This window comes from Microcebus murinus, chromosome 12 (genome assembly GCF_040939455.1).
Source record: "Microcebus murinus isolate Inina chromosome 12, M.murinus_Inina_mat1.0, whole genome shotgun sequence".
Classification (NCBI taxonomy): domain Eukaryota; kingdom Metazoa; phylum Chordata; class Mammalia; order Primates; family Cheirogaleidae; genus Microcebus; species Microcebus murinus.
Window position 1 is genome coordinate 73,149,448 of NC_134115.1, and position 13,736 is coordinate 73,163,183.

The 13,736-nt window shown below is 36.7% G+C and overlaps 1 protein-coding gene across 9 annotated transcripts in view; it reads right to left on the bottom strand.

Moving 5' to 3' along the window:
• PTBP3 (polypyrimidine tract binding protein 3) overlaps positions 1–13,736 on the bottom strand; it is a 93,619-nt gene that overhangs the window by 18,456 nt on the left and 61,427 nt on the right. For all 9 annotated transcript variants that reach the window (XM_076008934.1, XM_076008937.1, XM_076008932.1 and 6 more), the window contains 3 exons: positions 9,293–9,457; positions 3,348–3,458; positions 1,406–1,580 (listed from right to left, as the gene is read on the bottom strand). In XM_076008934.1, the coding sequence (XP_075865049.1) occupies positions 1,406–1,580; positions 3,348–3,458; positions 9,293–9,457 (451 nt within the window). The remainder of the gene's footprint in view (positions 1–1,405; positions 1,581–3,347; positions 3,459–9,292; positions 9,458–13,736) is intronic.

Sequence of the window (13,736 nt, forward strand, 5' to 3'; positions counted from 1 at the left end):
CATCTTTTTTAGGAGTTGATCTTTCAACAAACTTTCATGGGGGTTAGGGGGAAGGGAAAAAGTTTTCCCTCCCTACCACAAGTGTTTCTCACTATGTGTAAATATTTTATTTTATTGATTTATTTTTGACACAAAGTCTTGCTCTGTCATCCTGGGTAGAGTGCAATGGCATTGTGGCAGCTCACTGCAGCTTCAAACTCTGGGCTCAAGCAATCCTTCTGCCTCAGCCTCATGAGTAGCAGGGACAACAGGTGGGAGCCACCATGCCCAGATAATTTTTCTATTTTTTTAAAAAGGAGTCTTGCTATGGTACTCAGGCTGGTCTCAAACTTCTGATCTCAAGCAATCCTTCCATCTTGGTCTCTGAAAGTGCTAGGATTATAGGCATGAGCCACTGCACCTAGCCAAAATTTTTATGTTTCATATTTGTTACCAGCTCCTAAGTTAGTATGTCTGAATTGGCAGAGTCAAAGGTCATTATCATTACTATTTCAATAACAGGTGATAGAAATTGGGACTTTTCCTAAAACTTAGCTATCAAATGCAGAACTGCACTTATTCCAGTAATTGAATATTTTCTGGAAAATTTTAGACAACCATTTATTTATTTTAATTCTTTAATTTTCTCACCTGTAAAAAGACAGTGCACTAAATACTACTTAAAGGCTCAATTAGCAATATTTTATGGCATTATCTGGGAAAGGAAAATCAATCACAAAGGATAAAACTTAATACCTTAAATAATAAACCACACTAAAAAGTAACATATATTAACCTAATAATAAATTCAAACTGAGCCATCCATTGTTTTTTCCTTTATACAAAGGTTTACTTTAAATATAAGAAGAAGGAAGCTCTTCAAAGCGACATTTGCAGAGATAATTTAGAAAGCTGTATTTTTACTAATTGTAAAATGCAACTTCACACAAACTTAAGATATAGTTAGTCAAAATCTTTACAATAAAATAAACTCTCTTTCAATAAGAACATACCATTAAATTAGGCTCTTGATTTAAAATATCACTACTTTAAAAGGGGAAGGTATTTTTCTCAAGAGCACATATGGCAAAATTCTGTTGCCTATAAACTAGCATATTTAAAAATCAATATTAACGTGTAAGACTATTAATTTGAAGCAAATGATTGTGTAACTTATAAAAAATGAGTAGTATTAGTGTTAGAAAATAAATTTGTAACTGAATTTCAGAAATCCACTTGATTTGCCAACTATTACTGCTAATACTAAGATTTAATTAATGGGCACATTTTGTTCTATGATTCTTGCTTTCTTTTAGAAATCATGAGAGAAATGAAGAAGAAAAAGGTGAACTCACATACATGGATTCATAAATTAAACTTATAACTTTGGAAAACTTGCTTTGTGACCCAAAAAGGAGCTACTCACCAAAAGCAGCAGCCATAGGGGGTTCAAGGGATGGCTGGCTATCACCAGTAGGAAGGTCTAAACGAGTGAAGTCTCTGCTTTTGTCATTATTATATTTCACATTAAGGCTGGTGAGCTTGGAGAAGTCAATACGCAGAGTGCAGCATCCATTATAGATATTCTGGCCATCCAGAGCCTAAAGTAAAACATGTAAAAAAGGAACTGGTTTGGCAAGATAACACTGATAAATCAAGTAGCCTTTACTTTGACACAGAGTGGCAATCAGGCATAAAGCAAAGAGCACTAGACTAAAAGCCAAAGACTTGGATTTGCTTTTACCTCTGTTACTATGATATTAAGGGAGAAAAAGAAATATCTAAGTCTCAGTTTTCATCTATAAACTAAGACTAACAATGCCTACCTTTTCCATAGTAATATCAAATGAGATGAGACATGTAAAAGCTTGAAAAACTGTTGGATATTATAGAAATGCTAGCTGTCATCATGATCATTTTGCCTATAGTAAATGTTTAAAAATATTTTAACTTTACATCTTATTGTAATTCATTTTACTATTAATATAGTTTATGTAGGTTAGGATGAAACAAAGCCTTTTTAAGTGGTACTTGTCATGGCTACAATACATAAAATATTCACGTATTTTTTTTTTGCTTGTAAATTTATTTTTGTTATATTTTGAATAATAAGCTGTGAGAAATTTGGAGTCATTTGTAATCAAAGATTAGCAACCCCTCCCTTTGAAAGAATAAAAACTTACCAAAGGGTATTTGTGGACACTTATGACTTCCACAAGTGCTTGAATTTATAAAAACAGATACCAGAAAACAAAGCACATAAAAATAAAAAAAAAACCTGTGATTTACAATAAGTCACTGACAAGCTATGCCATCAGAAGGTGCCAAATAATACACACAGATAGAGGGTACAGCATATTCCTTATCAAGTGCCAGACACTATGTGGTATACAAAAGTACTATAAAACTTAGTCCCTATCTTTGAGAAGAAATTAGAAATGATTCAGAGACTGCTACAAGATAAAATTAGGGTCAGGGGTAGATCTCAATAGGAGATGTGTCTAATATATAACCAAACTGAAAGTGAAGTTTTGTATCTTGCCAAAAAAAGTCAAGTATTTGTGTCCATAGGCCAGGCGCAGTGGCTCATGCCTGTAATCCGAGCACTCCGGGAGTCCAAGGCGGGCGGATTGTTCAAGGTCAGGAGTTTGAAAACAGCCTGAGCAAGGGTGAGACCCCATATATCTACTATAAATAGAAAGAAATTAATTGGCCAACTAATATATATAGAAAAATTAGCCAGGCATGGTGGCGCATGCCTGTAGTCCCAGCTACTTGGGAGACTGAGGCAGTAGTATCGCTTGAGCCCAGGAGTTTGAGGTTGCTGTGAGCTAGGCTGACGCCATGGCACTCACACTAGCCTGGGCAACAAAGGGAGACTCTGTCTCAAAAAAAAAAAAAAAAAAAAAAAGGCAACATGAATTGACAGCAGCATATTTCCTATGATTTAATGTCTTCACCAATTTAGAGCTCAATAGGAATAAACACTGAATATGGCTGCAAATATGGTAAAATCAATCTTTGGCCAATTTAACAGAAATAAATGAAGGTACAAGGGTAAAGGTAATTCTACTTTATTAGTCAGATTTTATCAGGAGTATTGTGCTCAATTCTAGACTTTAAACATGACAAACAGGAATGAGTCTCAGAGATCTAAGAAGTGAGAGGAGATTTTAAACCATTTCATATTGAAGGAAGAAGTAATTTTTAGCTTAGAAAAAGGAACACATGGAACTATACACTTAAAATTGATTAATATGGTAAATATTATGCTATGTATTTTTACAATAAGTAAAAAAGCACGGTAGGTCCTTTAGCTATCACTGAAGTGAGTGACAACTGAAAAATGGAATATAGATTATAATTACCATTTTGGCATACTGTGCATTCACTGGGTCAGCATACTGAAGCAAGGCTTGAAACTGATTATTCTTTGTAAAGGTGATAATCTTCAAGACTGTGCCAAATTTAGAAAATATCTGGGAAAAAGTTCACATAAGGTTACATCTAAGAAAAATATTAAACTAATGTACCTTCATAAACACCAATTGGTTCATGGATCACATTTTTAAATGAAAATAATTTTCTCTTTAAAACTGTTGGTACCAAAATGACTTAAATCAAGCCTAACATGTTCATGTTTCAATACCCATACTTGTCTTAGAACAGTGCCTAACACACAATAAGCACTCAAATATTCAGCCTATTTTACATCCTGTATAAATGGCACAATACTAAAATAGGAGGCTACAATAGAAATTAATTGATGGGGCCGGGCGTGGTGGCTCACACCTGTAAACCTAGCACTTTGGGAGGCTGAGGCAGGCGGATGGCTCGAGGTCAGGAGTTGGAAACCAGCCTGAGCGAGACCCCGTCTCTACCAAAAATAGAAAGAAATTAATTGACCAACTAAAAATATATATATAAAAAATTAGCCGGGCACGGTGGCGCATGCCTGTAGTCCCAGCTACTTGGGAGGCTGAGGCAGTAGGATCCCTTGAGCCCAGGAGATTGAGGTTGCTGTGAGCTAGGCTGACGCCATGGCACTCACTCTAGCCTGGGAAACAAAGCGAGACTCTGTCTCAAAAAAAAAAAAAAAAAAGAAAAAGAAAAAAAGAAATTAATTGATGGTATTGGATAGTGGTGTTACAAAGCATATGAATGAAAGTGGAATAAGCATCTACTTCTTAAGATTTTTGTACACAGAAACTAGAAGATGTTTAACTAGAGGCTGCTCTATAAATGCATCAAATATTCAAAGGACATTGTTCTAAGCACTGGGAAGTCAACAGTGGACAAAATAGAGACAAAGTCCCTTACTAAGAAAGACAGACAATAAACAAACAAATGGCATAATGTCTGGTCATAAAAAAGTGTTAAGAATAAAAATAAAGACAGGCTGGGCATGGTGGCTCACGCCTGTAATCCTAGCACTCTGGGAGGCCAAGGCAGGCAGATCATTCAAGCTCAGGAGTTCGAGACCAGCCTGAGCAAGAGCGAGACCCTGTCTCTACTAGACCCTGTCTCTAACATAGAAAGAAATTAGCTGGACAACTAAAAATATATATATAAAAAATTAGCTGGGCATGGTGGTGCATGCCTGTAGTCCCAGTTACTCGGGAGGTTGAGGCAGTAGGACTGCTTCAGCCCAGGAGTTTGAGGTTGCTGTGAGCTAGGCTGATGCCACAGCATTCTAGCTCGGGTAAAAGAGTGAGACTCTGTCTCAAAAATAAATAAATACATAAATAAAAAGAAAGATAGGGATGAGAGTGGACAGGAGTATAAGACAAGGGTGGTCAAGGAAGGCCTCTCTGAAGTCTTTAGAGAAAAGGAATAGAGTGAGGGGAAGGCTTCTGGATAGATCCCTAGTTAACAATGCACCTCACAATTTTGCGGCTAGAGGTACCAGTAACTCATTTCTGAAAGACTAAACAGGGAGAATAGAACAATACATTTTGTTCCCATTTGTCACGCCATTTTAAATTTACATCTTAATGAGGAGAAACTGTGTCCTGCTCCTAAGAATAAAAAGTATTCCCAATGTAGGCTAAGATTTTGGTGTTATTAACCACTATGTATAAGTGTCCTTAATAGGCAATTAGTCCTGCTTTTTAATTATCAGAAAGAATGCTCAAGAATATCCTAAAGCACAGGCAACAAAAGAAAAGAACAGATAAATTGGACTACCTCAAAATCAAAAACCTTTGTGCTGACTGGGAACGGTGGCTCACGCCTGTAATCCTAGCGCTCTGGGAGGCTGAAGTGGGTGGATCGTTTGAGCTCAGGAGTTCGACATGAGCCTGAGCAAGAGTGAGACCCCATCTCTACTATAAATAGAAAGACATTAGCCAAACAACTAAAAAATATAGAAAAAAATTAGCCAGGCATGGTGGTGCATGCCTGTAGTCCCAGCCTGTAGTCCCAGCTACTTGGGAGGCTAATAAGACAGGAGGATTGCTTGAGCTCAGGAGTTTGAGGTTGCTGTGAGCCAGGCTGACACCACAGCACTCTACCCCAGGCAACAGAGTGAGACTCTGTCTCAAAAAAAAAAAACAACACACACACAAAAAAACCTTTGTGCATGAAAGGGCACTATCAACAGAGTGAAAGGCAACCTACAGAACAGGACACAATGGATCTGATAAAGGGTTACTATGAACTACTATAACTGAATAACAACACAATTTAAAAATAGGCAAAGGACTTGAGGAAATATTTCTTCAAAGAAGATAATCAAATGGCCAATAAGCACACAAAAAGATGCTCGATATCAACTAAGCACTAGAGAAATGCAAATCAAAAGTACATGAGATACCCCTTTAAATCCATTAAGAGGAAAGGAAAGGAAGGGAAAGGGAAAGGGAAAGGGAAAGGAAAAGGAAGAAAGAAAAAGCCTGGGCAAAGTGATCACTTGAGCTCAGGAGTTCAAGACCAGGCTGAACAAGAGCGAGAGACCCTGTCTCTAACCAAAAATATAAAAAATTAGCCGGGCGTGGTGGTGTGTCTCTGTAGTCCCAGCTACTTGGGAGGCTGAGGCAGGGGGATTGCTTGAGCCCAGGAGTTTGAGATTGCAGTGAACTATGATCATGCCATTGCACGCTATTGGGGGCCACAGAACAAGACTCCGTCTCAAAAACAAAAAACAAACAAACAAAAAAATAAGTCTTGCAGAGGATGTAGAGAAAATGGAATGCTTATACCCTGTTGGTGGGAATGTAAAATGCTGTAGCCCACTGTGGAAACAGTATGATCTTTCCTCAAAAAACTGAAAAATATCCTGGGCATGGTGGCTCATCCCAGCTACTTGGAAGGCTAAGGTGGGAGGATTGCTTGAGGGCAGGAGTTTGAGATCAGCTTGGGCAATGTAGTGAGACCCTATCTCTTAAAAAGTAAAAATAAAAACAAATAGACTTACTATCTAACCCAGCAATTACACTTCTGGGTATATATAGCCAAAGAATTGGAAACAGGAACTCAAAGAGATATCTGTACACCCATGTTCATAGCAGCATTATTCACAACAGCCAAAAGGAGGAAGGAACCCAAGTGTTCATCAATGAATGAATAAACAAAATATGGCATATACAAAGGAATGCTTCACAAAGGAAGAAAATTCTGACACATGCTACAACATGGATGAATATTTAAGACATCATGTCAAGTGAAATATAATAGTCACAAAAGGATAAATACTATATGATTTCATTTATATGAGGAACCTAGAGTCAAAATCATAGAGACAGAAAGTAGAATAGTGGTTTGTGGAGGGCTGGGAGGAGGAAGGAATGGGGAGTCATTGTCGAATGGGTACAGAGTTTCACTTTGGGAAGATGAAAAAAGTTCTGGAGAATAATATTTGGTGATAGTTGAAAAACACTATGAGTGTACTTCATGCCACTGAACTACTTACTGTACAATTAAAAGTAGTCCCAGCTTCTTATGAGGCTGAAGTAGGAAGATAGACTGAGCCCAGGAGTTAAGGCCAGGCTGGGCAACATAGCAAGACCTACTGTTAATTAAACAAACAAAAAAAATCCATAATCATCACTGCCAATGCCCCCACCATCTCTCATTTGAACTATGATAAGAGCCTCCACTTATCCCTATAGTTTTTTCTTAACACAGGAACAAGTGATTCTGTTAAAACATAAATAATATATCTCACTGCTCTGTTCAAAATCCTCTAATGGTTTCCCATCTTAGCCAGTGTAAAAGATTAGCAAAGCTTTGCATCATCTGGCTCCTAACTCCTGTCTGATGCTATCACTTATGGCATTCCTACTCTCTATATTCAGTGACACTATCCTTCTTTCTGATTCATGAATGCATTAAGCACAGTTCCATCTTGGGGACTTTGCACTTATTATTCTTTCTGACTGGATCACTATTCTTCCACATACACTTATAACTTATATCCTTACATCCTTCAAGCCTCTATTCAAATGTCAATAGATTGGACAGACCTTCCCTAATTTCCCTCACCTAAAGTAGCAGACCTTCCACCGCTGTTATTCTCAATCCCTTTACCACGAGATAAAGGAAGAACACTAGATTCTATAGATATTAGACAGCAGTTGCGCTAGTGCCAACTTTTCGTCAAAGAACATAACAAAATAATCAGCTAATTAATTACAACAGGTACAACCAACTGCATACTTTTATATATTCTTCAATCACAACACTTATCACATTTTATGCTATTACTTATGAAATTATATCTGACCCACAAGACTAGAAGAGCAAGGACCAGTTTCTTACATTGCAATTTACTAACATTCACTAATTAGAACATTTCTTGAGCACTTAACATGTACCAGGCACCATTCTAAGTACTTCAAATGTATTCAACTCATGTAATCCACACAATGAATGGATAAAATAAATAACATCTTCATATTATAAAAATAAGAAAACAGACACAGAAGGAGTTATTTGTGCAAAGTTATAAAAACAGTTAAAGTGGTAGAGCCAATATTCAAACTAGCTCCAGACCCTGTATGCTTAACTTTTATGCTATATGACCTCTTAGTTAATGGGATAAAATGCCAGGGGAGAGGCTTGGTTAATGTAATTAGATTAAGATCCCCAAAGAGGTAACATTTGAACCGAGAATTGAATGATACAGATCCAACCAAGTGACTACCCAGGTAAAGAATATTCTAGGCCTAAGAAATAAAACATGTAAAGGAACTAAGGACAGGTCTAAACTGGGGAATATGGAGGGAATGGAGGGAGGGAGAGAGAGTGTGTGATGGAAAGGATAGGTATTAAATAAGCAAAGGGTGTTAGGTAATGAGGATACAGAAATGGGGGAGAAGTCTGCATGTGGGGCTCTTGGGAAGGAGTTGGTTTAGCATTGGGAAAGAGAGTTAAACAAGAGTGCTATACCTGAAAGACATAGTCCTATCCCCAACAGTTGCTATTGAGGACTCTCAGAATTAGTCCACTTCACTTGAAGGACATCATGATCTCTTGGAGGAGAAACAAGGCTTGTTACTGCGCTCAGGGAAATGATAAATGGAATGATAGGACAGGACCCCATGACCCTGGCTAAGCTCATTGCTGGCTTATGCAGTGGATATGTATACATGGAATATTACTAAAAATGTAACAGGCATTCAAAATCAAAACACTGGAGACCTGAGTTCTAACTGGCTCTTTAATTACTCTCTTTAATATTCAATACTCATCAATTATCTTGGTTTCAGTTTTATTCACTACAAAATTATAAAACTAGATAACCTTCCAGTTATTGAATTATATGTATCATTTGCCATGATTTGGTAGAATGCCTTTTATCAAGATAGTTTAGACATATTAATGGGTAGCATATGAAGGTAAAGTTGGGCATCAGTCAATATTTAACATGATATATGATGTTACACATGAAGATTAATTACACACTTTCTCTTTAGAGTTTTTAAATTAAAAATACTCAAACATAAGGAGTCTAGAAATAAATTAGTTGTACTCCATATAGATGTTACTTTCTACTTACTACTATAACTACTTACTACTACCTGGGCTTTTCATTGTATTCTATGTTTTGTTCATTTTCATTTTTATAGTTTAGCTATAAAAGAACATCAAATTTTTAATACAGTTTTTAATCAGTATTCAAGGTAGAAAAGGAGGCTGTCAAAAAATTGTATCTAATATACTGTCTCTTGTATGTAATAGGATGGTAAGGATTTTTTTCATTATTTAAACAAATATATTAACCAAAAGCAACAAGCTAAAACACTTAAGATATAAAATATCAAATTACAGAGGCCACAGTTAACTCTGCTTTCATAAGAGTATTCCTCCTTACCTGATGAAGAACTTCCAGAGTAACAGGGTAAAAGAGGTTTTCGATAATTATTCGGAGCACAGGACTCTGCCCAGGTAGGATTGTTCCTTCACTGGAAGGAGCTCCAGGAAGGGCCAGGCTTCCTGACTGGACAGCACTGACAGCCTGCAGTGCAGCTTGGGCTCTCTACAGAACAATCCAAATGAAAACTTTTGATTAAACAGAAGCGTTATATGAACCCTCAAATTTAGCTGGCATAAAATGATAAAGAGTCCACTTGCTCAAGGCTTCTTGGGTGCGGCTCCGGGTAAAATTAAATTTAAAATAAATAAATAAACAAAATTCCCCAATATGAATATAGTTAAATTACAAACACACACACACACACACTCTCTCTCTCTCTCTCTCACTCTATATGGATGCACATGTGCTAATCGTATAATCAGTCAAGAGTCAAAGACCTGCCTTCTTATCACAATGACACAGTATTTAAGAAAGTTGCTTAAATTTACTTGAAGAGAAAAAAAAACACATGGAAAAAAAAGAGAGAATTTGGACATAATTTTTATTTCCTAACTTTCAAAAGACAATGGGTGGGAAAAAAAGACATTATGAAAGCAACATTAAAGACCAAGGCATGGCGTGTTAGAGCCCAAGCAGTGGTAGGCAGATCAGCTTTTAAATATCCTTCACTAAAAGGAACCAGGGCACTCTCAAACAAATGGCTGGTTCTAGAACTGGAGCAGAGATCAGTATCAAACATTTTTGTTTCTGTGGGGGTTTTTTGGTCAGAAAGCAAGGAAGTGTTCAATGAATGATAGGAATATACCAAACAGACAATGGAAGCCCCCAGCATGAAGGGTGGGGCACAGTGGCTCACGCCTATAATCCTAGCACTTTGGGAGGCCAAGGCTCGAAGCCAGGAGCTGTAGACCAGCCTGGGCAACATGGTAAGACCTTGTCCCTACACAAAATAAAAAAAATTAGCCAGGCATGGTGGCACATGCCCATAGTGCCAGTTACCCAGGAGGCTTAGGCAGAAGGATCGCTTTAGCCCAGAAATTTGAGGTTGCTGTTAGCTATGAAGATGACACTGCACTCTAGCCCAGGCAATAGAGCAAGACCCTGTCTTTAAAAAAAAGAAACCTTTAGTCCACACTGACATAAACTAACAGCTGATAAAGAACAGTATATTTACATTGTCTTTAAGTACCTTTCAACAAAATACTTTTTCCCCATTTGTAAGCAATAACTTTACTTACAAAACCAGCTCAATCAAGCAATCAAAGAGCACATCATCAGTAACACACAAACTGAATTATGTGCTACTAGTACGATGCAATAAGAAAAGAGCATTACTTCTGTGACGTTCCTGTCAAAAATACTCTGAATTGAATCTCTCAATTTGAGAGACACTCTTGAAAATAAATTACCTATAATTTTCAACAATGTCAAGGTTATGAAAGTCAAAAGAGACTAAAAAGACAACAATTAAATGGAACACATCACTCTGATCTGGATCCTTTTGCTATAAACAAACATTATTGGGACAACTGGCAAAACATGAATGGTGTTTGAGTACTGGAGGGAAGTAACATATCAATGTTAACTTCCTGGTGTTGACTATTGTACTCTGGTTGGTAGAAGAATGTCCTTGTTTGTAGGAAATGCACAGTATAAGTACCAGACGGTAAAGAAGGATCAGGTTGGCAATTTATTTCCAAATGGATTGAGAAATAAAAAATTCATTGTACTGTACAGGTAGCTTTTTTCCTAAGTTTGTGACTGTCCCAAAGTTTAAAACAATTACTTAAGAAATGAAGTAAGTGAAAGGAGAGAACACTGAAGAGAAAAGAACAATGTTAATGATTACTGAAATAAAATACATTTCTTAATCATTTAAGAAAGGTGATACTAGTAAAATATTTGGGCAAAAAAATAAAAAATCCTACCACTTTAATGTAGCTACTTTTATTTTTTACATATTATATTCAGTTGCAATTTTAAAAACCATAGCCATTTGTATACTACTTTGAATTATTACATTTCTTATGTTTTGTTTCATGATGATAGTCTTTGGTTACTGTTGACTATTTAATTTGATACCACCCCCTAATGTGAGACATCTGAGTAGTTTTCCACATTTTGCAATGATAAAGAACAGCAAGATTTTCAAATTTATAAACTTCCATCTACAAGATCAAGAAAAACTATAATATATACACACACCCACATGCACATATATATTTATACATACACACACACACACAAAATAACGCCCATGATTCACACAACCACTTCTCAAATGCTGTACCTCAACATACGATCTAAATTTTGTGGTTATAATTTTAGTTTAAATCAAGGAGACAAAAATACTTAATATTCATCTAACCTTCTAGCAAGTATGTCCATTAGCTGGAAAAGTAATGTGCATGTTTTAGGATAGCTTGATATTCACAGAATATAAAGAAAATGAAAACACTAATCTATCAGCTTCATAAGAAGACATACGGTACTTTAAAAATATGCACACATGTACCTTCAATTTTGATGTCAGGTTTGGCATAGGACTTTGAACAAAGGAAAAATTATTATATTTTATCAAACATCAATGCATAAAAATTGCGCAAAAGTAACAAAATGGAAAGAGTGCTGGAAGAAATGAAGGCTATCTAAGAATAAACTAGGTCATTTAGGCTGGCTTTGGTTGCCAAGCAACTGGGATTTCTCACTGTTTCCCTTTGGAATAATCCAATCTTTAAGAGTTTTATTAAATTGTTTTTTCCCCTTCAAGATTTATACTAACACACTCAGGAATCACACTAATAAGAAAACTGCAGGACTTAACATGAAGGAAAATTAAAAACTCTACTGCAAGACATTAAAGAAAAATAAAATACAACTTTTTCCTCAAAAGGATCAGAGAGTAACATACATATGCTAAATTGCCCCCAAATTAATCTATAAAATCAACTCAATTCCAATTGTGCTTTTGGGGGGCAGAAATTGCCAAAATAATTCTAAAATACATCCGAAGAAATAAACAAATATGAATCAGTTAAATTTCTGAAAAGACAGCAACAAATAGGGCCTTGACTTATAATATTTTAAGCTATACGGCTCATGGAAACAGGAATGGAATCCAGGCTTTTAGAATCCGAAAGCTAGTCTAGGTTAGGCATGGAGTGCATATCATGTGAGTAGCACACATGATGACAGAGCAAGCCACACAAGCAGAATCTACAGGCATATCTAACAAGGATATGTGTGTGCATATATACACACATACATATGCATGTTATAAGCAAGCATAGCATGCGTATGGAAAACTAGAATATGATAAAGGACAAGTTTCACAAAAATAATGCAATTATTTTTGAAATTTCAAAAAATAATGCAGGAGAAACTGGTCTCTTAGAGTAAAAAAGACCAAAAGCCCTGTCCTCACTCTCCAAATCCAAAAAAATTCCTATAAAATATTTAAATATCAAAATAAAAACAACCAAAACATAAAAGTATTAGCAGAAAACATAAGTAGATTCTTTTTTTCATCTTGGTGTGCTAGGTCTTGCTAAGCATGGTACCAAAGTCAAAAAAGACTGCATTATGGCAAACGTAAGAGATTTGACTGTACATATGAAAACATTTTAAAAACTGCATTAGCAGAAAATTTAACAGAGACTGAAAGTAGACTGGAAACTGCCAGAGGTGGGAGGGAGGAGGAAATAGGGGCTTACTTTTTAATGAGTAGAAGTTTTAGTTTAGGATGATGAAAAAGTTCTAGAGATAGACGGTGGTGATTATACAACAGTGTGAATGTATTTAATGCCTCTAGACTGTACACTTAGAAATAGTTGTAATGGTAACTTTTATTTTATTTATTTATTTTTTTTGAGACAGAGTCTCACTTTGTTGCCCAGGCTAGAGTGAATACCATGGTATCAGCCTGGCTCACAGCAACCTCTATTTCCTGGGCTCAAGCAATCCTACTGCCTCAGCCTCCCGAGTAACTGGGACTACAAGCATGTGCCACCATGCCCGGCTAATTTTTTGTATATATATATATTTTTAGTTGGCCAATTAATTTCTTTCTACTTTTGGCAGAGACGGGGTCTTGCTCAGGCTGGTTTCAAACTCCTGACCTTGAGCGATCCACCCGCCTTGGCCTCCCAGAGTGCTAGGATTACAGGCGTAAGCCACCGTGCCCGGCCATGAAATGGTAACTTTTATACTATGTATGTTTTAGCACAAAAAAATAAATCTGGGGCCGGGCACTAAGACTCATGCTTGTAATCCTAGCACTTTGGGAGGCCAAGGTGGGAGGATTGCTTGAACCCAGGTGTTCCAGACCAGCCTGAGAAATGTAATGAGAGACTGTTTCTACAAAAAACTGAAAAATTAGCTAGCATGCATGGTGGTGTGCACCCTCTAGTCCCAGCTACTTGGAGGCTGAGGCAAGGGGATC